This window comes from Gavia stellata, chromosome 20 (genome assembly GCF_030936135.1).
Source record: "Gavia stellata isolate bGavSte3 chromosome 20, bGavSte3.hap2, whole genome shotgun sequence".
In the NCBI taxonomy this organism is placed as follows: Eukaryota; Metazoa; Chordata; class Aves; order Gaviiformes; family Gaviidae; genus Gavia; species Gavia stellata.
The window spans coordinates 849,005-872,451 of NC_082613.1; the positions used below are offsets into that span (position 1 = coordinate 849,005).

The following is a 23,447-nucleotide window of genomic DNA, read 5'->3' on the forward strand; positions in this document are numbered from 1 at the left end:
CTGAGCCACGGCTACTCCTGCCCGTTTTTTTAGCTGTTTCCCCGTGCACATACCAATATCCCATCCCCTTGCAGGTTTCTCAAAAAAAATGCCTTTTCTATGAGAAAATCCCAGGGCTCCGCATGGCTGGATAATGGAGCTGCCATTCACTCTGCGTGCTACCCCTGAGATTTTTGCTGAATTAACCCTCTCTGCCAAGTGCTGGGTGGTCTCAAGTCTGGAAACTGGATCCCGGCTGGGCACCTTGGGGGCGAGGGAGGGAGAAACCTGCCTCCAGCGCGAAATGCAGCCCTTCGCCAGGGGCCACGGTCGAGCCCCAGGTCAGCCCGGGTGGGTCAGGCTCAGCTCCCGCGTGTGACGAGTCTGTCCTTGCAAATCACCCGGGGGCCTCTACGAGCAGCTGCTCGGTGGGTGACAGGGGCCCGGGGGGGTGAGCGCTCCCACACTCACCCCTTCCGCAGGTTGACGCTGAAGCCACCAAGCAGGTTGCTGCAATCCTTAATCACTAACTTGAGGTCACCGGGGGTGTCTTGGGTCAGTGTCACGTGTGACGTGATGTTCGTTTCGACCGAGGATCCGCTCAGAAAGTGAAAAATCCTGAAAAATAAGGAAGTGGCTTGGAGGATTATGGAGGAGACCGAAGCAGCCCAGAAGAGCGGTATCTGTGCCTGAATTGCAAGCTTGGGCTCGGCTGGGACAATGTTTTAGTCTCAGGACTTCATTCAGGCTCCTGGACCTGTTAGCAGATCATTGAAGTCCCAGTGTGCAAACAGGCGTGGAGGGGTTTCCAGTACAGTTCTGACTTCGGGGGAGGAAGGACAAGTCAACATGAAGGAGCATGGAGTCTTCTTGGCACGTTGCTTCCAACACCATGTCCACAGGAGGATCTCTGCCTCTGCCCGCCGCCGCAGACTGAGACTGTGTCTTTGGAGTGAGGACAGCTGGAAATGTCCCCAGGGAGAGGCACCAGCACAGCACAGAGCTTTCCTCACCAGCCCCTTGCTCAGTGTTTTGGGATGTTTCTCCAGCACCCGGGAACAAGCTGTCCTCCCCAGCACCCTCAGACCCCCATGGCCCCGCTCTGCTGTCTTGCCCACCAGCCCTGCTCACCCTGGTAAGCGCAGCACCAGCTTCGAGTACAGGTTCAGCACAAGCTCGCCCCCGCGACAGGACCTTCCATGACACTCGGACATTCTCAAGGTTCAGCACCTTCAACCTGGGGGTCAACACAAAAGCAAACCCACCTTGAGATGGCAGAATCAGCAGGGGCAGACCCTACAGTCCCATCTCATCCTGTTCATCATTTGACCTGTTAACTATGTGGATATTCCCAGTTAAATGTGTAGGCGGGGAAGGGCCAGCGCCTGCTTCAAGAAGAACCAACTTCAAAGCAGGGTCAGGTTGCTCAGGGCTGTGTCCCACTAAGTGTCAGCCATCTCCAAGGGTGGAGATTCTCCCACCTCTTTGGGGTGCCCATCACAGTGTCACATCACTCCCATGGGGAAGACTTTTCCCATCTCCGGTTGGATTTTCCCCTATCGCAGCTCCTCACATGAGTTGCGAGCCCAGGACTGGTGGTTTGCATAACAGGGAGGATCTGGTCCCCTGGAGCACCCCTTTAGGGGAACCTCTCCTCTGAACGTTATTTGTTACCCTGCAGCAAGCACCACTGCTGTGCTTCTGCTCTGACTTACCAGGCGAAGCGTGTTGGCTTGCGAGGGACTCCACCACCCAGCAGTCCTCCTTCACCCAGCAGTCCTCCTTCACCCAGAAGACCTCCTTCACCCAGAAGGCCATTGAGACCAAGTAGACTCCCGTTGCCTAAGAGACCTCCTTTTCCAAGCAGCCCTGTGCCAAGCAGACCTTTCTCTCCAAGAAGGCTTTTATTGCCAAGGAGGCCATTGCTGAGGAGACCATTGCCGAGGAGACTATTGCCAAGGCTTTCCCCACCAAGGATGCCTGTGCCAAGGCCTTCCCCACCAAGGACGCCTGTGCCGAGCAGACCACTGCTGCCAGGTTGTCCTCCTGCAACAGACAGACCTCCATTACTGTTCTGGTTTTCATTGGCAAGAAGCCCTCCTCTCCCAAGCGCACCCATGCCAAGTAGACCTTCCTCACCTAGGAGGCCTGTGCCAAGGACCCCAGATCTGCTGGATTCATTTCGTGCCTCAAGGGGACCTCCACTTTCTCCTCCACTTGGACTTCCTCTGCCAAGGAGGCCGGTACCAAGTAACCCACCTTCACCAAGAAGTCCTGTGCCAAGCAATCCACCTTTTTTGCTGATGAGACCTTCGCTGCCAAGAAGACCAGTACCAAGCAGACCTGCACCAAGGAAGTCCCACTTACTAATCAGACTTCCACTGTTGGAAAGATTTTATTGACAAGAAAGGTTGGTTCAGCTACGTTAGGTTGACCTGCTCGTGAGGTCTCACAGGGGACCCCTGAGCATCCTTGCGCAAAGTTGGGTTCCCCATGGAGCTGAGCCTGCCAGGAGGCAGGTCTCTGATGAGCAGAGGGACGCTCCATGAACCCGACATGGCACAGGACACACCGTGACTGAGGTGGGCATGTGTCCGCCTATGCCACATGCTCCCCTGGGAAACATGGAAAACCTCTGAGCTCACCGTCTTTCGGTTGTGCTGGGCTCAGCCCAAGGACACTGCCCAAGTTGAGGAGGCCCTGGGAGGGGGGCAGGAGGCCTCCAAGGAGGATAAGACACCAGAAAGGCAACATCTCTGGTCCCAGCACCTGTGGAGAGACCCACATCAGCCCAAGCACCAGCCCTACCGTGCGGGATTCAGCAGCCTGGGCACTGGTCCGGCTCTCTGTCCTTCATGTGCCACCTCAGGGCAGTGGGGCAGGTCCCCCCTGGACATGCAGCCCCCAGACCCAAGGGACCAGTCCAGACCCACAGCACCCCTTTCCCACCCAGAAAGGTCAAACTGCTTTGGGTTATCAGGGAGCAACTGGAGCACGGTGATGTGCTCCTCCAGAGTCATTGATGTCTCCATGCTCTGCTGGGCTACTCGCTGCAGAGCCGGGTGCCTGACATCACAGTGAAGCTTGGAGGGAGAAAATGCCATTTTAAAGAGAGCAAGAGGGATAGAGATGAGGCAGGAGGACCTTGTATCAAGCAAGACGGATGGCTTCCAACCACTCTGAAACGGCCCTGAAAGAAGAACACTCAAAGGGGCACAGATGGATAAAAAATGGTGTGTGTCAAAGTCGTGTCCTTCTCCCCGGCATGAAGAATACCTTGCATTATTAAAGCTCAAAGCACAGCCAAAATCAGACTCACTTCTCCGTGGGCAGGTTGTTTGTTTTTCTCATCTTGCTCCATTCAGGCTATGAAAAGAGTCTACTTCCCCTGTATTTGACCTGCCTCTAGTCAAAAGAGAGCACCTTCAAGGACCTCATGTTCCCGCATGAGCTGGAATCCTGGGGTTGCAACCAACGCTGTGGAGTGTTTGTTTATGCACAGAAATGCTGTTTGCAAAGAAATGAAAAGAGGCACCCGCTGAAGCGCTGCCGTAGGTCCCAGTTTAAGGGAGCACCCGCCTGCACAGCCCCCATCCCGGGCCAGACACCCTGGCTTGTCTCCTCTGAGAAAAACAATGTACAGGCTGCAGATTTGAGGTTCAGCACTGAGAAATAACTTTATTTAGGTCAGACTGAACAACTTCTTTATCTGTTCCAGATACTTTAAAAAAAATCCCTGTATGACAGTTCTTGGCACAATTAAATTAGACTTTAATTCACTAGACTGTCTTTTACATTTTCCCTTTGATCAGCATGTAATGATGCACAGCTCCTGTAGCTGTGATTATTGAACAGGAGAGAAAGATAGAGGCTTGAGCAGCTTCCATTGAAAATCGTGTCAAATAAAATCAGTGGGATTTGTTGGAGGGTCTCTGCAAAACGTGCGTAGCATTGTAAAAGGTTGCCAAAATGGTTTTCAGGTCTTTTAGAAGAGCTCTCAGAGACAATACGTGACAGAGTAGACAACTGTCTCTGCAGTTACTAATGATATCTATCGGGTTGGTACCTTCTTGGTCACACGCATTTAAGTGAGCTGAACATCTTGTACATGCAAAATGCATGTATGGCTTTGCAGATAAACACCTATTTTGTACCAGCTGAGATGAGATCCGATAAGCTGAAAATTGTTCTGAATTCTGGTCACCAAGATCATGAAAAAAACCCTAGTCATTTCTGCTAGCTTAGTCATTGCAACAAACTTAACAACAACAAAAATAAATGTGGAATTTGACAAGCAAGAGCTCTACTAGCTTTAAAAAGTAGTTTTCATAAATGATTACATGCTGCTACAGAAATCAAAGGCAAACATCATTAAAATTCTTGCTTTTAAAGCTGAGTTACACTTTGCTGTAGGTCGTCTAATGGGAACAAGAGCTCTGTGGCCACGGTACCTTAATGCCACTTACCTGGAGCCCTTTGATGTTGCGGCGCTGCTGCCCACAGCCTCTCAGCGGCGGCTGGCAGGAGCAGCTCTTATATACCCGAACTGCAGGAACAAGGAAAGTCCAGGGAAGGATGAAGCAGGAATAGTTCCTCTTTGCTGGCTGTGAAGTGTGAACCTTGCACCAGCCTGACCCCAAATGCTCACGCAGCAGCACCGACTGTGGCCAGCAGCACCCACCAAGCCCAGCGGCTCACCCCCTTCCCTCGGGCTGGGTGCGGAGCCCACCGGCTCAGCACGCCCAGCCCCGCTGAAAGCCCCAGACCCCACCACGAGGGCAGTCACCAGACCCGTGTGTGCCACAGGTGCCCCCCATGGCTGTGGCTGCGGCGCAGACGGTGCCGCGCTTTGCAGACAGCGGCGGGTACCAACTCACAGCTACGGCCGCAGCGGTGTCCAGCCCAGGGCAGCCCTCGCTGCCAAGGCAGAGAGGTGGAAATCTGTGATCCCTCCCTCTCCTCTCTGCATCTCCGAATTTCCATGGGACATGCAGACCCCAGACCATCCCTGAGCATCACAGTTCCTATGGGACAACCTCAGAGCAGCCGGGCTGAAGGGGGATGCCACAGAGGGCCGGGGATGCTCCCGGGTCTCTGGCTGAGCAGAGGGTCCCACGGACGGTTTGGGGCAGCTCCTCTGCAGGGGATGCTCCATCGTATTCAGCAGGGCACAAAGGTCTGAGGACAGTGAGACGTGAGCAATTACCTCCCAACGAGCTAATTATGTACAGAAACAGCACAAAGCTGGTTTAAAAAAAGTTATCACAAACGAAAGAGTGTGTGGATTTACGGCATACCAGTGGTGCCATGAAAACTACCTGTCACCCAGAGGTATGCAGGAGATGGCTTGTGCCTCCAAGAAAGATCTTGTCAGTTTAAAAGAGGGAAAAAAGAAAATGGGGAAATAAATACAGAGGGGAAGGGGAAAGGAGCATGAAAGATGACAGAAAAACCTGAGTCTGAGGTTTCAATTGTTTTTCAGGGTGGATCTGGACTGGACAGGGGCAAGACAGTCTCAAAGGCAGCAATATTACAGCCATCCCAGCTATTCCCTTTCACCCCAGGAGCAAGCGGTCGCTTTAGAGCCTTGAATTAGCAAAAGCTTCATTGCTTTAACAGGCACCTGAACCACAGGAAAGAGCCTGTGCATAAATAAACTGTGCAGTTCACAGGCATCGATGAGAGAATTACCCCGGCCATGTGGCATGATCGCTCAGCCCCCTGCTCGCTCGCAGGTCAGGGGAGCTCGCCGGGCTCCCCGAGAGCTCCCGAGACAAAGTTCTGGTAAAGCCTGGGTCAGGTTATGGCATGAGGGGTCCTCAAGATAACCAAGAGACCCCACAGCTTTGGGTCCAGGCCCTGTAAAGAGGCTGACACCTCTGGGCTTGCCAGCAGACAGCTCTCTGCCCACCCTGAGCTGGGTGCTGGGTGGGCACAGCCAGGGCTGGGCAACGGGGCAGGGGGCTGCGGCACTCCCACCCACCGCGGCCGTGTCCCCAGCACAGTGGGGTCTGTCCTGAGCCCCCGGGGCTCACCAGAGCCGGCCACCCCCCCAGGCTTAAGCACCCGCTGCAGCTACAGAGAGGGCTGGACTTTATTAAACCCCAGCACGAGAATGCAAAATACACCCACGTCCTTCCAAGCACCCACAAAAGAGTCCAAATCACAACATTTGGAGGCAAAAACCACCTGTGTTCCTTCTGTCCCAAGCAATGTAGGAGGGATGCAAAATTTGCATGGGAAAGACCAAACCGCTGTTTTGCTGTGTTAGGTACAAAGAGAAATGCGGTGCAGCATCCTTCGGGCAGGCTGGGCTCCCATCCCTCCGGGGGCAGGCGGGGAAAACCAGGGCTCCTTTCCCAGCCCGGTGTTCCCAGCTCACGCCGACAGCACAATGAGATCCTGGTGAAGCACACGGGTTACCTTCCCTCTGAACATCCTCCGCGCAAGCGACAGGCACTGCCTTTGCTCTGGAGCAGAGCTGAGGTGCCGGTGGGGAAACCTCAGGGCATGGCCTGAGCACTTACTTCGATGATGTCGATGTCCGCATTGGTGAAGTCGGTGTTCAGCAGCCTGGGGAGGGGAACCCCCACGCCCAGCACGCCTGTGGGTCACAAGCCAGCCCAGCTCAGTGCCATGGGAAGGGGGGTCACTGGCGAGCTTCTGCCTGGGGCTTGGTCCCCAGCCCCATCCTCCCTGTGTGCAAACCCCTCCCTCCCAGGTGCAAGGCTTTCCGGCAAGGCTTTGTGTTGGGGGACTTAGTGCATCAGCAAAACACACTGTCGTTTGCTCCTGCCAGCAAAGCAGCAGGTGGTGAGCAGCCCCACGGAGGGGGCTGCGGGATCCCCGGTTTGTGACATGCGGGTTCGCCTCCTGGAAAAACGCTGCCACCTGAAACGAGCCCCCCCTCCAGTGCAGGTCGGTCCCACTGGCTCCTGTTCTAAACGGCGAGGTAAACTACACCTGCATAAATTCCATGTCTAGGGTACGGTCTAGCACAAACAACTACGTGAACGAGGCATGAGAGCTTCCTTACTGTTCATAGCAGGCAGGAAGGCAACATCGAAAATCTGGCCAACAAGCATCTCCAGGAGCGAGACCTGCAAGAGGGAGAGGGGTTGCTTCGTGCCACCGCTGGTGCCGGTCCCGTGGCCAGCCCGGCCTCACGCTGTCCTCGGGCACGTGGGGATGCTCCGCTCACACCAGCTAAACCCAGCCTGAACCCTTGGTGCACACCCATCTAATACAAACTCCCAGTTTCACAGAAATTGGACTTCAAGCACTCTATGGTCAATTTTTAGCCCCAAAATAATGGCATTCCACAGGCCCCTTCCCACTGGCATTAAAGCTGCCTGCAGTAACCACCGCAGGAAACCAGATGTTCTCTATCTGCAGGTATCCTGCGACGGGAGAGCCCCGGATTCCTCCTGACTTTTGCCGTCGTCCCCTTGAGGCATGGGGATGAGCCTCCCCAGGCGCATCCCAAGGAGATGTCATGGGCATATGCGGGATGTCCTGCGGTTCACTGCGGACCCAAAACCTCTCCCTCTCAGTGAGGATTTTTTCTGAAAGTTGCTCATGGATCGTCCATGAAAAGAAATCCATCTCCAGAGGTGAAAGAGAGGTGCCATTAAGAATACAACACAACCGTTATGGCATAAATGGCCCTGATTTCTCCTGAGCCAATATCTATCAGCACTATGCTTTCTGCAACCCATTTCGCGTGTTGCTGAGGCTGCTCGTGTTCTTACATCAAAACCACCGACGGACGAAGACACCAAGGAGAGGTCAGCCCTGCAGGAGGAAGCAGAGGTGAGTAAAATCCAAGCAATTCCTCTGATGACCCAGTCCTGTCGATGCCCTCATCATCACACAGCCCAGGAGGTCCCACGTCCGTGGCCACCCCGGCCACCCCCCAGACGAAGACCAGTGTCCTACTTCTCCAGGCTGACGCTGATCTTCAGTTTGTTGTCCTTGACCGAAAACTGGGCCAACAAGGAGGCATCCTGCGGTCAAACAGAGAGGGCAGGGCAGGGGTGGCTCCTCCAGCCCCTGCCCAAGCCCAAGCCTGCAGCCCAGCCGTGTCACATTGGGCACAGGTCCCATCTACCAGCACCCCCACACCCGCCGTGCGGGGAGGGGGAAACTGCAGGAGGAATTTCTGCATGGGTTGTTCCTTCATACATACAATATTCAGCAAGCAGAGAGAACTCCAGACATCGTCTGGGTGGATCACCACCACCTCTGCTGTAGCCGTGAGCTGGATCACACCCTTATTTTTCTTTAAGGTCACCACAGGCGCTTCAGGGACTGCAATTTTCAGCAGTAATTCACGTGGCTCAGGGTACGCCTCGAAAATCTGTCAACATCCAAAGAGGGAAAGTTTCTGCTGGCAGGAGCACAAACAGTGCCGACACCGGACCAGGCAGAAGAAAGGAGTAGTGAGGAGCCAGAGAGCGGCTGCCTGCTCCGGCAGCATTTGCACAGCGCTGCTCTCAGGGGCCGGATCTGATCCTGAATTGCACCAGTCCAACAGGTCTGTATCTCAGCTGCTGAAGTGAAGTCAAGCCTGCTGTGCGCTCAGCCCTGCGGACACCCTGCGTCCCGCTGAAGGCACCTCATCCCGGCTGGAGGAGCACAGCCAGCCCCGCATCCAGGCAGACGGGGCAGCTGCAAGGCTCGTCTCTGACCCAAGAGAGCTGCAGAGGACGGGGGTGACAAAGCGGGCTCTGGCCCGCCGTGGTTTCCAGCTTTGGACCTAAGTCAGAGCTCATTCAAGTCCATGGGACATCTGAGACGATGCCTCTGAGGAGGAAGAGAGAGAGAGACCTCCCCTGCCTCGAACGCTGCTCCTCTGACCTTGCGGTGCAAGGGGGAACCAGGACTCACCGCAGGAACCAGGGCTCCGAGGGTCGATGTCGTTAGCGGCGGGAGCTCGGGGAACTGTGACAGAGAAGAGAGAAATGCTGCACGTGTGTGTGGTGGTTTTCAGCAGAACCTGCTTTCACCAGCAACGTGCCTGAGGCTTTTACCACACGGTCTCTCGCTCGCATTTTTCCTCCAAGATAGCAGAGACGCTGATAAACGGTACAGAGGTGCTAAGGCATTGCACGGTGGGACCTGTTTGCACGGCTGACAACCCTGAGTCCTTCCAAACCCAGAGCTAGGCAGTGCCCCCGCTCACCATGCCGCTGGAGACGTCCAGGTCCAGGGCACCCTCCTTCTGCAGGACAGACAGCACGGAGCTGAGAAAGTTCACGGAGAGGCCCAGCTGGGAGGAGCTGGTGTCCCCCATCGGTGGCAGGGGCGGCATGGGGACCCGTGGTGCTGCGGGGACAGCTTCTGGCTTTCCCAGCGGATAGTCCACCAGGCCTCCTGCCACTTGTCCAACAACAGTCTGGAGTTACAGGGGAAGGAAGCACAGGCCAAAATGTTTGCAATATTTGCCTTTACGGTTAACTTCATGTCCCTTCAGTGTGAAATGGCTGCACGCACGACCACGCCAAGTCAGGCCCTGTGACACTTCCTTCTCCAGAAGTTCGTGAAATGCAAACCCCGCTGCGCTCTCCCGTGACGGCGGCAGCAGCAAGAGCACGGCACCGAGCCGGGACCTCCCCAAGCTTTTCACAGCAACCTCGGGGCCCACTGCTCAGGTGTAGGTGGCCCCAGGGACAGCCCACAGAGACCTTCTCAAACGCAAGTGAAATAGCACAGCCCTTGTATGTAGATGGAAGGAGAGGATGCAGGACTTACATTCAAGTCTACCTCGAGGAACTGGCCGGTTACTAGGGGAAGGCTGGACACGGTGTACTGGATACTGCCCAGCAAACCCAGGGGCACCAGTGCTGGGGGGGAGAGGAAGGGACTCAGCAATTCCCTGCTGGGCTGGGGTGCAAGTACCCCCTCCCCTGCCCGGCAGCTCTTCTTCTTCCAGAAGAGCCCTGGCTTGCAGGTGGACTCAGGGCAGCCGCTTGGCCCCAGCTCCGAGCACTCTGTGCTGTGTGGTAATGCCGCAGGAGACGTCATTTCCCTAACGAGCAGTGCGTGCCACTGCTGCAAACAGAGGGGACAGCGCACAGCCCCCTCGATGCCACCTCTATGCACCCAGGGGTCCTTCTGTCCGTGATTAGAGACAGGGAAAGGGGAGATATGGGGAGGGGAGTGCGTCCCGCAGCGTGCTGGGGCACTGCTCCCTGGCTGCTGCCCGGGGGTGACGGGGTCCGGGCAGGGAGCTGCCGGGGTCCCCGCTCCCGGCACGGGGCAGACCTGGGGTCTGCAGGGTGAAGCGGGGGGGTTTGCTCTTCCCACCTGGGGCGCAGCAGCGGAGGGGAAAGCATCACAGTCCTCGCGCGGCCAGAGCAGAGGTGACGCGAGGGGGAAGGCAGGGCGAGGCGTGGGACCCATCAGGTACTTACAGTTCACAAGACCCAGGTTGTCATTGACGAGTCCCAGGGCGATGTCAACCACCGGGCAGAGCTGCAAGAGTTGGGGAGGGACGGTGAGTAACGCGTGTTCGGAGTCAGACAAGGACACGAAGCCCAGCTCGGCTCTGCCACGCTTTCCCTGGGGACGGGAGCACCGGGTGCATGGGATGGCAGTCCCCGCTGGTGACTCCACGGTGCTGCGGAGGCTGCACCAGCTCTGGATCTGGCCCTGGGCACCTTGCCCTTCGTCAGAGAGCAAGGTTAGGACTGGATCCCAGGAGCCCACATGGGATGGCTGGAGAGACCCTGTGGCTTTCAGGAGGGAGGAGAGCTTCAATTAGCCCATAACACAGTCCAGAGCATCGGTAGAAACTCCCAGGCACTTGGGCAGAGCTGCACCGGGCTTGCTGACCTTGCATTTGGAAGGAGGGAGCAGCTTCTCCCAAGCAGATAGAGACGTGGCATGTGTCCCCTGCTAATCCCAAACCACTGGGCAGGTGGATGGACGCAGCAGCCCTGAGACAGTGGCCGTGCTCCCACTCTGGGACAGGAGTGATGCCACGGGGAGCTGCACTGCAGCTTTTCGGACTCATTGCTCCTTTCCGGGGTGGAGGGTTTTTCCAACTTACTAGATTAGGAAGAAGTCTGTTTAGGACGCTTGCCAATAAATTATCAACAATTGGGAGCAGGCTGTGGAAAAATAAAGGAGCACCATGAAAAAAACCTGCTGCAGAGTAAATGGGTCTTGTTAAATAATTCCCTGTGAATAGCGCGGAGTGCAGACCTCCCAGAGCAAGGCAATTGCAGCAGCAAAATGCATCATGTATGCTTGGATTTTGCATGAGATAAGTGTAATTTGCATCCCAAAACAGCCAGTGGGAAATTTATTGCTGCCTTCTATCTACTAGTGTATAATCTCCTTAAATGAGCAGAAACAACCTCATCCAAAGTGGTTTCTATGATTTACATACCACGTGCTTATGTCTTAGAAGACCCTGTGCAATGTCAGTGAAAATGACCCATGAATGCTGCACATGGGACAGAAACGTCCCTCCAGGACCGCTGCGGGGTCGTGCAGCCCTCTGGGACAACATGCCTATTTGCTGTGGCTGTGCGAGGGGTACACAGGGACCACCACCACCTGCAGCCTTTTGCTCAGCCCCATGACATGGCTGGTGGGCGACTGTCACCTGCAGGGATGGCGGCTGCCGGTGTCGCAGTTGCCTGTGGGACTCAGACGTGCAATGGGAAACGCCCTCGTGCATTTGCCGTTCTGCGGGCATGGGCTGGAGGCCAGCAAAGCCTGATGGCGAGGTGGCTCCTGCCAGCAGAGGAGGACACCTCTGTCACTCACCCTCTCAGGAGTCTGACTTTAATGCCACCAAGGAGGGTATCGCATCTTTCTGTCACCAGTTTGGGGCAGCCCGTGCCGTCCATGGTTAGCCTGACCCTTGATGTGATGTTCACTTCCACTGCGATGTCAAGCAAACCCAGGAGGCTGTGCGAGGGGAAGGGAGCGACCTTCAGCGGAGCAGCCTCTTCCCGGCGAACAGGAGCAGTTCCCCCCCCCGAGGAGACACCCCTCATGGTGGTGCTTCCGCCAGGTCCGGGGGCACGGGTGGCACTGCCACCAGCCCCACCTACCTCTTGCCATTGAGGGCCACCCGGGTGTAGAGGTTGAGGTGGATGCCGATGCCAGGCAGGAGCCGCAGGGACACCTTGGGGAGCGTCAGCTCCACGATCCTCAGCCTGCAGGGACAGCGAGGGGAACGCCACGAGTGATGGCTCTGAGCCCAGCCCCCCACCACCCGGGCTCTGCCTCTCACACAAAGCCACTGGTCAAGGGGTGGGCGAGCCAGAGGCCATTTAGAGCAGAAATGGCAAAAGACACCACGTTTTCTCAGTTATTTTCCTGGTTTAGTTTTTCTCCAGTTTTATCAGAAGCTTTGTTCTAGTTGCCTTATTATTGCTTGTGCTCGTGCTTCTGCTTGGTGCTGGGCTTCTAATAAGTGTTAAAATGGGACGGTTGCAAACAAGTGAGCATTGGTTTGGCAGCGGTGGCACCAGCTCCGCAGGGCCAACATATAGTTTGGTGCACCCTCTACGGGCAAGTGCCTTTCAGCTGCTGTGTCCTTTAAGTTCCCTTGTGTAGCTCAAGAGGCTCTTTTGCAGCCAGCAATGCAAACCTGGAGGGACTTCCAGGCAGCGTTTATCTCAAAGCATCAGCTCTAAAACAGATCTGAGCATCTACTGAAGCGTCACCATTGCCCCCCCGAAAGAGCTCTGAGATTGTCCCCCTGCAAGGAGCCCGGACGGTGCTGTCCTTACCCGGTGAGCCCCTGGACCGTGCTGAGCAAGCCACCTTCCCCGAGGACGCCGAGCAGGCCGCCGCCTCCCAGCAGCCCTCCGTTGCCCAGAAGCCCTCCTCTGCCAAGAAGGCCACCGGGGCCACCGAGGATCCCTGCCGTGCCGAGGAGACCTCCGTCACCGAGCAGACCTCCTTGTCCCAGTGCTCCTCCAGCAACCCCTGCGGGGATGCCATCCCTGGGGACATCACCACCAGCTGCCGGCCAGCCTCTGGGAGGGTTTCTGGGCCCCCCCCCATAAGCACCTCCACCACCCCCTCCACCCAGCAAGCCACCGCCAGCATCGCCCCCTCCACCAAGCAGACCACCAGTCAGCCCCCCCAGCAGCCCTCCGCCACCACCGCCCAGCAAAACACCAGTAATGCCACCAAGCAGACCACCACCACCACCACCGAGAGCTCCTCCGAGGCCACCCAACAGGTCTCCACTTCCATCTGTGCCGGGACGTCCGCTCCCGAGCGGCACCTCTCCGAGGGCGCCTTGGAGGGTGTTGCCTTGCCTGAGCGAGCCTGTAAGAGCTGGAAACATCACCCGCCGTCAGCCTGCGAGGCAGAGCTGCCTCCTCGGCCACCGCTGCAGCCTTCGAGCGGGGACGGGCAGGCAGCTGCCAGCCCCCTGCCCGCACCATTACTCATTGTGTTCCTTAAGCATGGATTGTCAAGGGGTTTGTGCTCTCCATTACCATTGCTGCCCATCCCAGTCCCTAACTCTCCACTGTCAGTTTTTCCCGTATATGATGCAACAGAAAAAGGGCTTTGGGATCCAGGACAGGAGGCACCGTGTTAAGACCTGCGTAAAGCAGCTCAGGGGACTTTGTCTGCAGCTGTACCAGTAAGACAGCAAATCACGTGGCACAGGCGCAGGGGCTGGGCACTGATAAGCCCTGAATGTGAGATAAATGAGATGCCGTGTGGCTTGCACCTCCTGAGCGGTGCAGGCTCCCGGGAGGAGCAATCCCCCACACGAGCAATATCCTTTTAGGAGCCTGGCCAGTTGAATTCTTAATTATAAAAACATGACTCTGGGTTTAGTTTGGAGGGGGCAGTTTGCACGCAAGCCTCATGCTCTTCCCTTTCCATGTGCAATTCCCCTCCCTTCCCTGGCTGATCAGGCTGTGCTGCTACCACAGCATCAACCCCCAAGGACCACCGTTGGTTCCTCTTTCCCAGACTCCCGCTACGAGGAGGCAGAGCGACTCACCATCGCTTAAAACGTCTTTACTGAGCCTGAGGACGGCATCTTTTGGCTCGCTCAGTGACGGGGTCAGCAGGGCATACAAGAGGGCGATGCCCAGAGCCGGTGGCATGGTGTCTTCTGCTCGGCTGGGAGCACTGTGGGTGCTGGCAGGACCTGGGGAAGGACAATAGGAAAAGAGTGGGAATAGGCTGGGAGACCCCCGGGAGACAAAGGGGAGTTGCATATTTTGAGCTGGGTGAAAATTTTTCAGTGAATAGAAAACACGAGCTTTAGGAGGACCAAAACTCTTCATGAGTTAGAGCCACATGCAGCAAATAGATCTGGACACACACAAAGGGAGGGAGAGGGAGGGCGTCCGTACGCACATCTGCAGGGAATTTTTCAAGCCAGCTTCTACAACCCCAGCACCTGTTTGCTTATTCCTGTTTATGGGCACCCCGGGCAACCTGCTCCTTTCCATCCCTGGTCACTGTGACACAGTTTTAAAGTTACAGTATGAAATCATTACTCATAACCTATAGACTACACTGAGCTCCCCTCACTAATAAGCACCCTGTGAGTGGGCGTGCAAATTAATGCTGCAATTATACAAGCAACTCACATTTGGAATAAACCCTTTCTTTTTAAAATGGCAAGTTTTAATCTTATAGCAATAAAAATAATAGTAACAACCTTAAGAGGATATTGCAACACAAAAAATCCCTAACGTCAGTGTCAGAGAAGGGGCTTCATTTTACTACAGCAACCTCCTTTTCTGATTTTTTTCAGGCTGGTCACTAAATATAAACTAGAATTATTTACTTGCATTTCTACCATTACTGGTATTTCTCCCATGTTTTTTTCTTGCTCACCAGTGTATATTGTAAGGCCCGCAGGTGAGATGGTGGCTCTGTCCTCCCAAGCTTACAACACCCTGTACCACTATTTTGACCGTATTTACCTGGTCTTATCCCAAATGTCAAAGCTGGGCTTTGGTCTTCAGTGCTCAGCTCTTGGTCAAGCGGAGACCTTACAGCTCTCCGTAGGCACCTCTGCTTTAACGTGGAGGAACAGCGGGTCCTTATATAGCGAAGCTGATGCGGAAGAAGTGGAAAGATGCCTAAACTGTAAAAGCTGGGGATAGTGGATTCAGTGTATAAAGCAGCATTTGTGGTTTTAATATATTCCAATGTAAATAAAGATCTGTAAAACAGGGAAGAGTATTGAGCAACAGGTTATTGGATGCCCAGTTATCGAGCAGTGCTGTAACCCAAGAGCCCAGAGCTAAAGCAAAGGAGAAGGAGCCCGAGACTCTGCAGGCTGCAGCACGTGAAGCTGCCGCTGACCCCAAAAGAGGCGTGCTGAAAAATCAGCTTATTCCAGACAAATCCCCTCTAACACTGGCACTCAGGCTGTCACACACAAACTACTGCGTCAGGGAAATTTTTCAAGTTTCCAGCAAGAGCGTGGGGAGGCTCCCGAAAAAGCACTGCAAGATTGTTATCTCCTTAAATGCTCAACCTGAGAAGCAGTTCCTGGGGATCATGCCACCCATCCCCAGCAGCCAGCTGCTTCCCAGCAGATGGTATTTCCGCAGCCTCAGAAAAGCCCCTGTGCGGTGGGACACGCTGCTCCACATCAAGGGTGCTTTTGTCATGGTGTCCTCAACACTTACTACCTTTGTGAGATAAAATGTGTTGCTGACAGCCTGGTGCATCTTACAGAATAAGGGGATAATATGCTCCTAAGCAAAGCGGCGGAGGTGTAAGCTCAGTTTATCTGTGCCTGGCTCCGCGCAGAGCCTTGCACAACAAGCACCGCCGGGCTCCATGGGGGACACGCTGCAAATGCGCCCCTGGCAAGGAGCTGCTCCCCCTGCAGCGGCTGCAACAAGGGCTCCAAACACGTGGGAAATGTCAGCAGGCACTTTGCTAAATCTGCACTGTTGTCGCATTGCGAGCACCTCCTCTGCCCCCCCCCAGTCTGGCATGAGCAGGGGATGGGCTGCAGCAGGGCACCCATGTGCACCAAACCCCAGCTCCCGTGCGAGCTGCTGTTTCACACCTTGTGCCACAGGCTGAGCCTCAAAAACGCGTTCTGTAAGGGACCGGCTTCTTCGCTATAGGTACAGCCTCCTCTTCAAGCTGCGCTTCTGCGGGCCACACGGCACAGGGGCACGGTGGAGACAAATGGCTGGCAGCCAGAAACCCATATCACATAAATATTCAGAGAGAGAAATACTGAGGCAGTGAAAGATTTTATTGAAAGAGCAATATGAGAGCAACCTTTATGTCTAAGAAAGAGCTCTGCTTCCCGACTACGGAGATTAAAAGTGGCCACAGAAACCCCTCCCTAACATCCACCAGCGGAGCAGCTTTCCCTGCCCCATGCCAGGCTACGCCAGGACCGGCCGACCAGAGACGGTCGCCCGTCCCCCTCGGGCCACAGCGACAACGCAGGGCAGTGCTCAAGGGAAAATGAAGATGGAGACGGCAGAGACGCGCAGGGCTCTGGGGCTCGCGGCGCGTTGCCAGCCTCAGACAGCGAGCAGGGTCGAGGGTCCTCCCGAGCAGGATCTTTTTAGAGCGCTCTGATCGTCTGCCTGGGAGAAGCAGCACAAAAACTATTCAGTTTTCTCATTCAGACTTTCACCAGCATTTCTCTATGTCCCCGGCGAGGTTTTCCTGTGCGCCCACACAGGCAGAGGGACCTCCTGGAAACCGGGAGCAGCCCATGGCAAATGGGGCTGGTCAGGGCGTCACGGGGCTTTGGGCTCCGCGGGTCCCTGCCCCGGGGTGGGCGCATCCCCCCGCTCCCCGGGGAAGGTGCGCAGTGGGCAATGCGATCCTTACAGCAGTGACGTCAACCTTGGTGTTCCTGAGGCTGGTGTTGAGAACCTCGGGCAGAGGCACCGACACGTGCAAGGCATCTGCAAGAGCAAGTGAAAGCACCTCGTCACGGCGGCGGGGAACCCCGAATGCAGGCAGCGAGGGAAGGGGGAGAGCCCCAAATCCGGCTGAGTTTGAGAGAAGAGGGGACCCAGACCCCGGCCGTACCGTTAATGGCCGGTACGTATGTAGCCGCAAGGACTTGCTTGAGCCATCCTGCAAGCGGGGAGACCTGCAGGGGAAGAGGAGGCGTGTCAGTGTCTGAAGAAGAGAGGAACAGTTATTGGGATGTAAACAGCGATGTCAGGCTTATCAGTTGAGTTCTGTCACTGCAGGATGCTCAGAGCTATGAAACGCAAACACTGGGAAGCTTCCTTCAGTGAAACTCTTCCAGGCCTGAGGGCGGGGGGATACACAGGGACATGATCTTCGGGTAATTCCTTCTCGATTATTCCTCCCCCCTTCCCAGCACTCCCAGTGCGCTGCCAGCAAGTGAACATATGCATCCAACTGTCACTGCATAGGGGAGCGACAGGGCAGACAACAACTGGCTCTGCCAAGAGAAGCAGGAATGTGAAGACTGAAGAAGAACTGGCGTGTCGGTTCTTCCCTACAGAGCCTCTGGCCATCGCATTGCTCGCTGCAGCGCCTCGATCCAAAGCGGCATGCACTTACGCTGAGAGGGTTGAGTCTCAGGGGTGCCTGTGTCAGGTTGATGCTATGGAAGATAAAAACAAGGCAGAGTTGGGGTGCATTGGGTGCAGCCCTCCTCCACCTTTCCAAATGCTGCTCAGACCCTTACTTGGTCCAGAATTTTTCTTGCCCACATAAAGATACAAGGATTTTGAAAATAGGGCAACTTTTTTAAAAACTCTCTCATCACTTCAGACATGCACTTGGTCTCAGGTTGGGGCTGGGAGGAGACAGCCCGTTACATCTCTACCACCTCTACCTCGCACTCCCCGATCGCTGCCACCAGCCCCATCCTGTGGGGCTCCAGTGAGCGTCCCCAGGCAGAGCCCCCTCCCTGCCCGCAGGGACCGCAAAGCTCGGCTCTACCTGTCGAGAGCCAGGGAGGTTTGCAGTTTGCCGTCGGAGACTGACGGGATGATGTTCAGAACGATGTCCTGAAATTGGAACAAGAGAGGAAAGGAGGTTATTTCCCTGCATAGCTCCCAAGACTGGAAAGAAAACCCAGAGTATTTGTAAATAACCCATTGCAAGAAAAAGCACCTGTCTGTGCCTAGAAATCACATTTTTTTGACAGATGGCATCGTGTATCTCTCTCCCCAGGGTTCACCCTTCCTGTCTTTATTTTACATTATTCCTTAAACATTTCACTTGCACTTGGCTACAAGCATTTTAAAAGGACTGGGCACCACCACTTTTAAGACATAATAAATTCAGAAGTACAAGAAGTACTGCACGGCTAAGAGCAGGACAAGCCCAGGGGATGCCGGAGAACAACCAGACTCACCCCTCGCCCTGTTTTGGAGCTCTCATCCCCCAGCAGCCCACTCACCGTGTCAAGGGAGAAGAGCGGCTTGTGGGAGGACTGCAGGGGGGGGCTGAAGATGTCGATGGAGGCTTTGAGGGTGGCGGTGGCTCTTCTGCCCCTCACAGCCACCACCGGCTCGTTGGCCACCTGCACGCGCAGCTCCAGCGGCAGAGAGCTGGGGAGGATCTTGGCGAGCTGCATGGGGCAGGGGGAGGTCAGGGCAAGGGGCCCTTTGCGTGGCCGGGGCGGGCGGTGGGGTTGGAGGTCAGTGCCGATGAAGGAGGTGACTGACCTGGGGGACGAGCGGGAAAAGGGCAGCCGTGGACAGCGAGACGCTATCAGGCACCTGTGGGAACAGCACCAGCGGTGTCAGTGGCCAGGAGGGTTTGTGCAAAGCCCACGCTGGGCTCGGCTGGACCCCACAAACAAATACGAGCACGTGGTGGCGAGCACCCTTAGGTCACCCAAAAGTGACCAGGACCCCGACCTGGCCCCGGAGAGGGGTGTCGTGACCCACCATCGAGTTGGTGATGCTGAGGTTGAAGGCTCCCTGCCCCTGGACCGACTTCAGCAGGACGCCGAGGGTGCGCTGGGAGAGGCTGAGCCGCGGCGGGTGGCCGGTGGCCAGCAGCAGGGTGGCGGCGAGTGGCAATCCCTGCGCGGAGGCCCCCACGCTGCCCTCCGTGTCCCCAACGAGGAGCTGCAGGGGACAGAGCAGGGCAGGGATGTTGGTGGGGCTTGGAGGGCTGCGGTCGCACTGGGCGCCCTGCCCACCCGCGGACCTCGCGGAGAGGCTCACAGGGGGTTCATCGGCGCTTTAATAAACATACGGCTGCTTCGGACTCTTCTAGCACAGGCGACGGCTGCATCTGCTACAGCTCTCCCTTTAAAACGCCCTCACGTCTCCCAGTCAGTAAGACACATCGCCAATATTTTTGGCCTGATTATGGTCCCTATCCATTACATACCAAACTTTTACAAACCACTTATAAATGGAACCTGTTTGTGAACGGTGACCACTGCTCCTGTATGAAATTAAGCTTTTCTAATTAACATCTGTGAGAGTGCTATAATCATACTTAATTAAGCAGCGTCAAGACAATCTGGCTCATGCTACCCTCAAGGACTGGCAAGTAAAAAATAAGGTAGAGACCCAGGGGTGGCATTAGCATGAACGTGGCTGGACTGCACTCATCAGCATCTTCCAGTGAATGCCTTCCTGAAAACAGCTGGAATAAGAGGAGCCTTCAACAAATAGCCACTATAATCAGATGAATTACCCAAACTCACTAAGTCAAAGGGTTTTGGGGCAGGGAAGCGGTAGCACTTACGTTTAAATCCAGCTGGATAGCATCACCACTGATGATGGAAAAGGGAGGCAGATCTCCCAGGGCCCCGAGCGGGAGCGCGGCTGTGGGAACACAGGGAGGAAAGCTTTTAAACTGCAATGAGAGGAGGATGCTCCCAAATCCCCTGCTCCCGAGAGACATCGGAACCAACAGTGGCTCTTGCTCACAGCGTTCCCAGCTGGACAAGCTGCTAGAAAGCACTATTCTGCAGCAAAAAAGTTGTTTCTAAAAGCAATGGTTCCCAAAGTGGTTTTCTGCAGGGAAAAACTGTCTGCTGGTGCCCTGGGGCAAGGGAAACTGAATGTTGTGCTTGAGCTGAGAGTTGTGTTTTGAGGAAGTTGTTAAAATATTTGTATTTACCCAATGTAAAAAAACCAAACAACCCTAAGTGTGTTGGGGGCCACACAGGTGGGGGGGGGGCACACAGGAGCAGAGGGCAGGGAGGGTGCCAGCACTTACGGGTCCTGGAGCCGAGCAGAGTGCTCACCACGTTGAGCCTGCTGTTGACGATGTCGCACCCCTGGGGAGGCAGAGGAAGGTTGGAGCCCTGGGACCCGCAGCACCAGCAGATGTACATTGCATTAACACGACTAGCGAAAACTGGCTCTGCTGGGGTTGCACGGGGCGGGCAGGAGCCGCCGCCGGGCAGGCTTTGGCGGGATGCTCCATTACCGCAGCACTCAGCATGGGGTGGGGGCGAGCGGCCCCTCTAAGCCAGGGTGGGTTTCTCCTCCTGCGCAAGACTTGCTCGCTGCAACCACTAAACCAGCGCGTGTCTCAGAAACCTGTTTGCCAGCGGAGCCTGGCACAGGCGATGGTGCCGGCGAGGTGCCGGTGCCCGCTGGCCAGGAGGACGGGCTGGCCAGCCCGGCTGAGCCCGCAGCTGTGCAAACAGCCACGTCCACAGGGGCAGCCTGGCCCGCTGCCTGCCCTGCCCGCGCTGCCTGCCCTGCCTGCGCTGCCTGCCCTGCCCGCGCTGCCTGCCCTGCCCAGCACCGTGCTGGGGGCTCTCATGAAGGCTTTCAGACTTACCGCCTCGCGCAGGACATCACTAAGGAGGCGTTTTAACGGCTGATCCAGAAGTGGCACTTTGGGTCTGGGTAACAGGAAAATAGGGAATAAAAATCGACATAGATTAATGGCTGGAAAATAAAAGTGCTTCGCACAAGAGAAATATGAGGCCTCTCTTGCGCTGTCCAGGGCCATATTCAGTGCCAAAATATTACCAAAACCAAGCCCTCTGAATCCAGCCCGGTGCTAGGTTCCCAGCACAACCCAGAAATATTCTTTCTTGAGCCCAAATTTTAAAAGACAGGTCGACAGTTCTGTGCCGAGGCCGGCGAGTTCTGGCCAAAGGTCAGGCACGAAAGTGCTGCCTTCGATGGCCAACGGCACCAAGGTTTCCCACTGCTGCAGGGGCCACGTGCTGGCCATGAGCACCCCGCTCACATGGATGCCAACCTCACATGGATGCTACCTCACACTGATGCCTACCTCACACGGATGTTTATGTCCAAAGTCTTGCAGTCCTTATTCTTCTGGGGAGCCACCCACTTGTCCTGGACCAGCATGACCACATCTGCTTCCACCTGCACACAGAGTGCCTTGCCCGGCGCACTGCATGGGGGAAACACAGCATGCAACTCAGGAAATTTGCTGGCCATCTACTTTCCAAAGACCCCCCCCCAGTCCTGAGCCGTGCCCCTGATGGACATGCCATACCTGGTGGTCTCTATCAGCAGCTGGGTGTTGAAGCCCACCTGGTGCCCAAAGCCTGGCAGGGGGTGTAGACTTATTTTGGGGAGGGTGTTATTCACAATTTTCATCCTGGATGGTTGAAACAAGGAAAAGGCAGTAAGTAGCACATCTGTACAGCGGATGGCCTGTCCCCTCAGCCCCCAGCGCTGTGGGCGATTGCAGAGCCACGGTCTTGGGGTCCTCTGCATCCTGGGTCAGCAGGGATCCCTGCCAGCCAGGAGCAACTTGTGGCACATACAAGGCACGCTTGCATGGCAGGCACATACAGAAACTCCCAACAGCTGAATCCTCATTTGTGAACCTGCCCAGGAAGGGAAAGAGGGGGCCCTGTGTGTTCAGACAGCAGGCTCCATACCAGAGCCTCATTTCCCCAGAATGGCCCAGACGTGCCAAGTCTGCTCAGGGGCACCCATCTCCCACTCTCACTCACCCTGTGAGATCTCCACCATTTCCCCCAAGAAGATTGCCAACGAGACCATCTTTGCCAAGGAGACCATCTTTGCCGATGAGAATATCAAGGACAGCATCAAGGAGACCATCAACAAGACCATCTTTGCCCAGGAGACCACCAAGGACACCATCTCTGTCAAGGAGACTGCCAACAGCACCATCTCCGCCGATGAGACTGCCAACAGCACCATCTTTGCTGAGAAGACTGCGAACGGCACCGTCTTTGCTGAGGAGACTGCCAACGGCACCATCTCCACCAAGGAGACTGCCAACAGCACCATCTCCTCCAAGGAGACTGCCAACGGCACCATCTCCGCCAAGGAGACTGCCAACGGCACCATCTCCGCCAAGGAGACTGCCAACGGCACCATCTCCGCCAAGGAGACTGCCAACGGCACCATCTCCGCCAAGGAGACTGCCAACGGCACCATCTCCGCCAAGGAGACTGCCAAGAGCAACATCTCCACCAAGGAGACTGCCAACGGCACCATCTCCACCAAGGAGACTGCCAACGGCACCATCTCCACCAAGGAGACTGCCAAGAGCACCATCTTCGCCGAGGAGACTGCCAAGAGCACCATCTTCGCCGAGGAGACTGCCAACGGCACCATCTTCACCAAGGAGACTGCCAACAGCACCATCTTCACTGAGGAGACTGCCAACAGCACCACCTCCACCAAGGAGACTGCCAAGAGGACTATCTTTTTCAAGGAGACCACTGAGTAGACCGCCGCCAAGGAGACCACCTGGAAGCTTCTGGAGGTCACGTTTGGCTAGTGAATCTGTAACATCCAAAAAAAAGGATGAGAAGTCACTCTGAGCTATGTGGACTCTGCACACAAGCATGCTGTGTCAGCCTGGCTGTTCCTTCCCCCCCACTGTCCCTCTATTTCCCTCTTTATACAATAGGGGTGGTGGCACCAACCACTGTGAAGTATCTGAAGTGCCATCTCCAAAGTGCTTTATAAATGCAAATTATCAGCATTGCCACTACTGCTGAATGGATATGGATCAGCTTCTGATTTTCTGAGCATGGTCAAGAGACAGAAAGACAGTCTCAAAAAAAAGAGAAATCCTGTCTCTTCCATACACTTACCATCTACATGCACTTTGGCAACCGAGGACATGATTCCAAGTCCTCGTGAAGGGGTCAGCAGGCTGCAGAGGAGGAAGACAGCCCAGAACGCAGACATCTTTGGTCCCGATAACTGTGGAAAGTGATTGTCATCAGTGCAATGCTGTGACGGTGAGCACAAGCCAGTGGAGGGAAGAAAGAGGAGGATGGAGGGAAGAAAAAGGAGGAATGCCTGTCAGGGAAGACAAAAATCAGAAAGGAAGCTGCTGGCACCTCTCCTGCCTCCTCACTACACTGGTGGGCACAGTAAAACTCCTGACGGCACTTTCCTGCAGGAGGAACCAGAACAACAACAGTTGCTCCAAAGACCAAACGTCACAGCAGCCGAGTGAAAAGCAAGTGGTTGTTCCTGCTTTAATCCCTCAGCACCAGTGAGCAATGTTGGTGACTGATCTGGACGATCCTGGGGTGCATCTGTTCTGGG

The 23,447-nt window shown here is 55.6% G+C and overlaps 2 protein-coding genes across 2 annotated transcripts; both read right to left on the bottom strand.

The window, feature by feature from the left end:
• Positions 1–6,357: 6,357 nt before the first annotated feature.
• On the bottom strand, positions 6,358–14,075 carry LOC104259303 (BPI fold-containing family B member 4-like). Its single transcript, XM_059827387.1, has 15 exons — positions 13,970–14,075; positions 12,732–12,966; positions 12,048–12,152; positions 11,758–11,901; positions 11,033–11,093; positions 10,395–10,455; positions 9,733–9,824; positions 9,164–9,376; positions 8,869–8,922; positions 8,168–8,338; positions 7,918–7,985; positions 7,731–7,773; positions 7,016–7,079; positions 6,507–6,583; positions 6,358–6,381 (listed from the first exon to the last, which is right to left on the bottom strand). The coding sequence occupies exons 1-15, from the start codon at positions 14,073–14,075 to the stop codon at positions 6,358–6,360; spliced, it is 1,518 nt and encodes a 505-aa protein (XP_059683370.1).
• Positions 14,076–16,064: 1,989 nt separating this feature from the next.
• LOC132318793 (BPI fold-containing family B member 3-like) lies at positions 16,065–23,081 on the bottom strand. Its single transcript, XM_059827388.1, has 16 exons — positions 22,985–23,081; positions 22,608–22,670; positions 21,869–22,319; positions 21,403–21,507; positions 21,175–21,297; positions 20,713–20,776; positions 20,140–20,200; positions 19,663–19,742; positions 18,849–19,097; positions 18,624–18,677; positions 18,356–18,526; positions 17,893–17,960; positions 17,509–17,551; positions 17,002–17,065; positions 16,798–16,874; positions 16,065–16,097 (listed from the first exon to the last, which is right to left on the bottom strand). Exons 1-16 carry the CDS (start codon positions 23,079–23,081, stop codon positions 16,065–16,067), a joined length of 1,803 nt encoding a protein of 600 aa, XP_059683371.1.
• Positions 23,082–23,447: the final 366 nt, after the last annotated feature.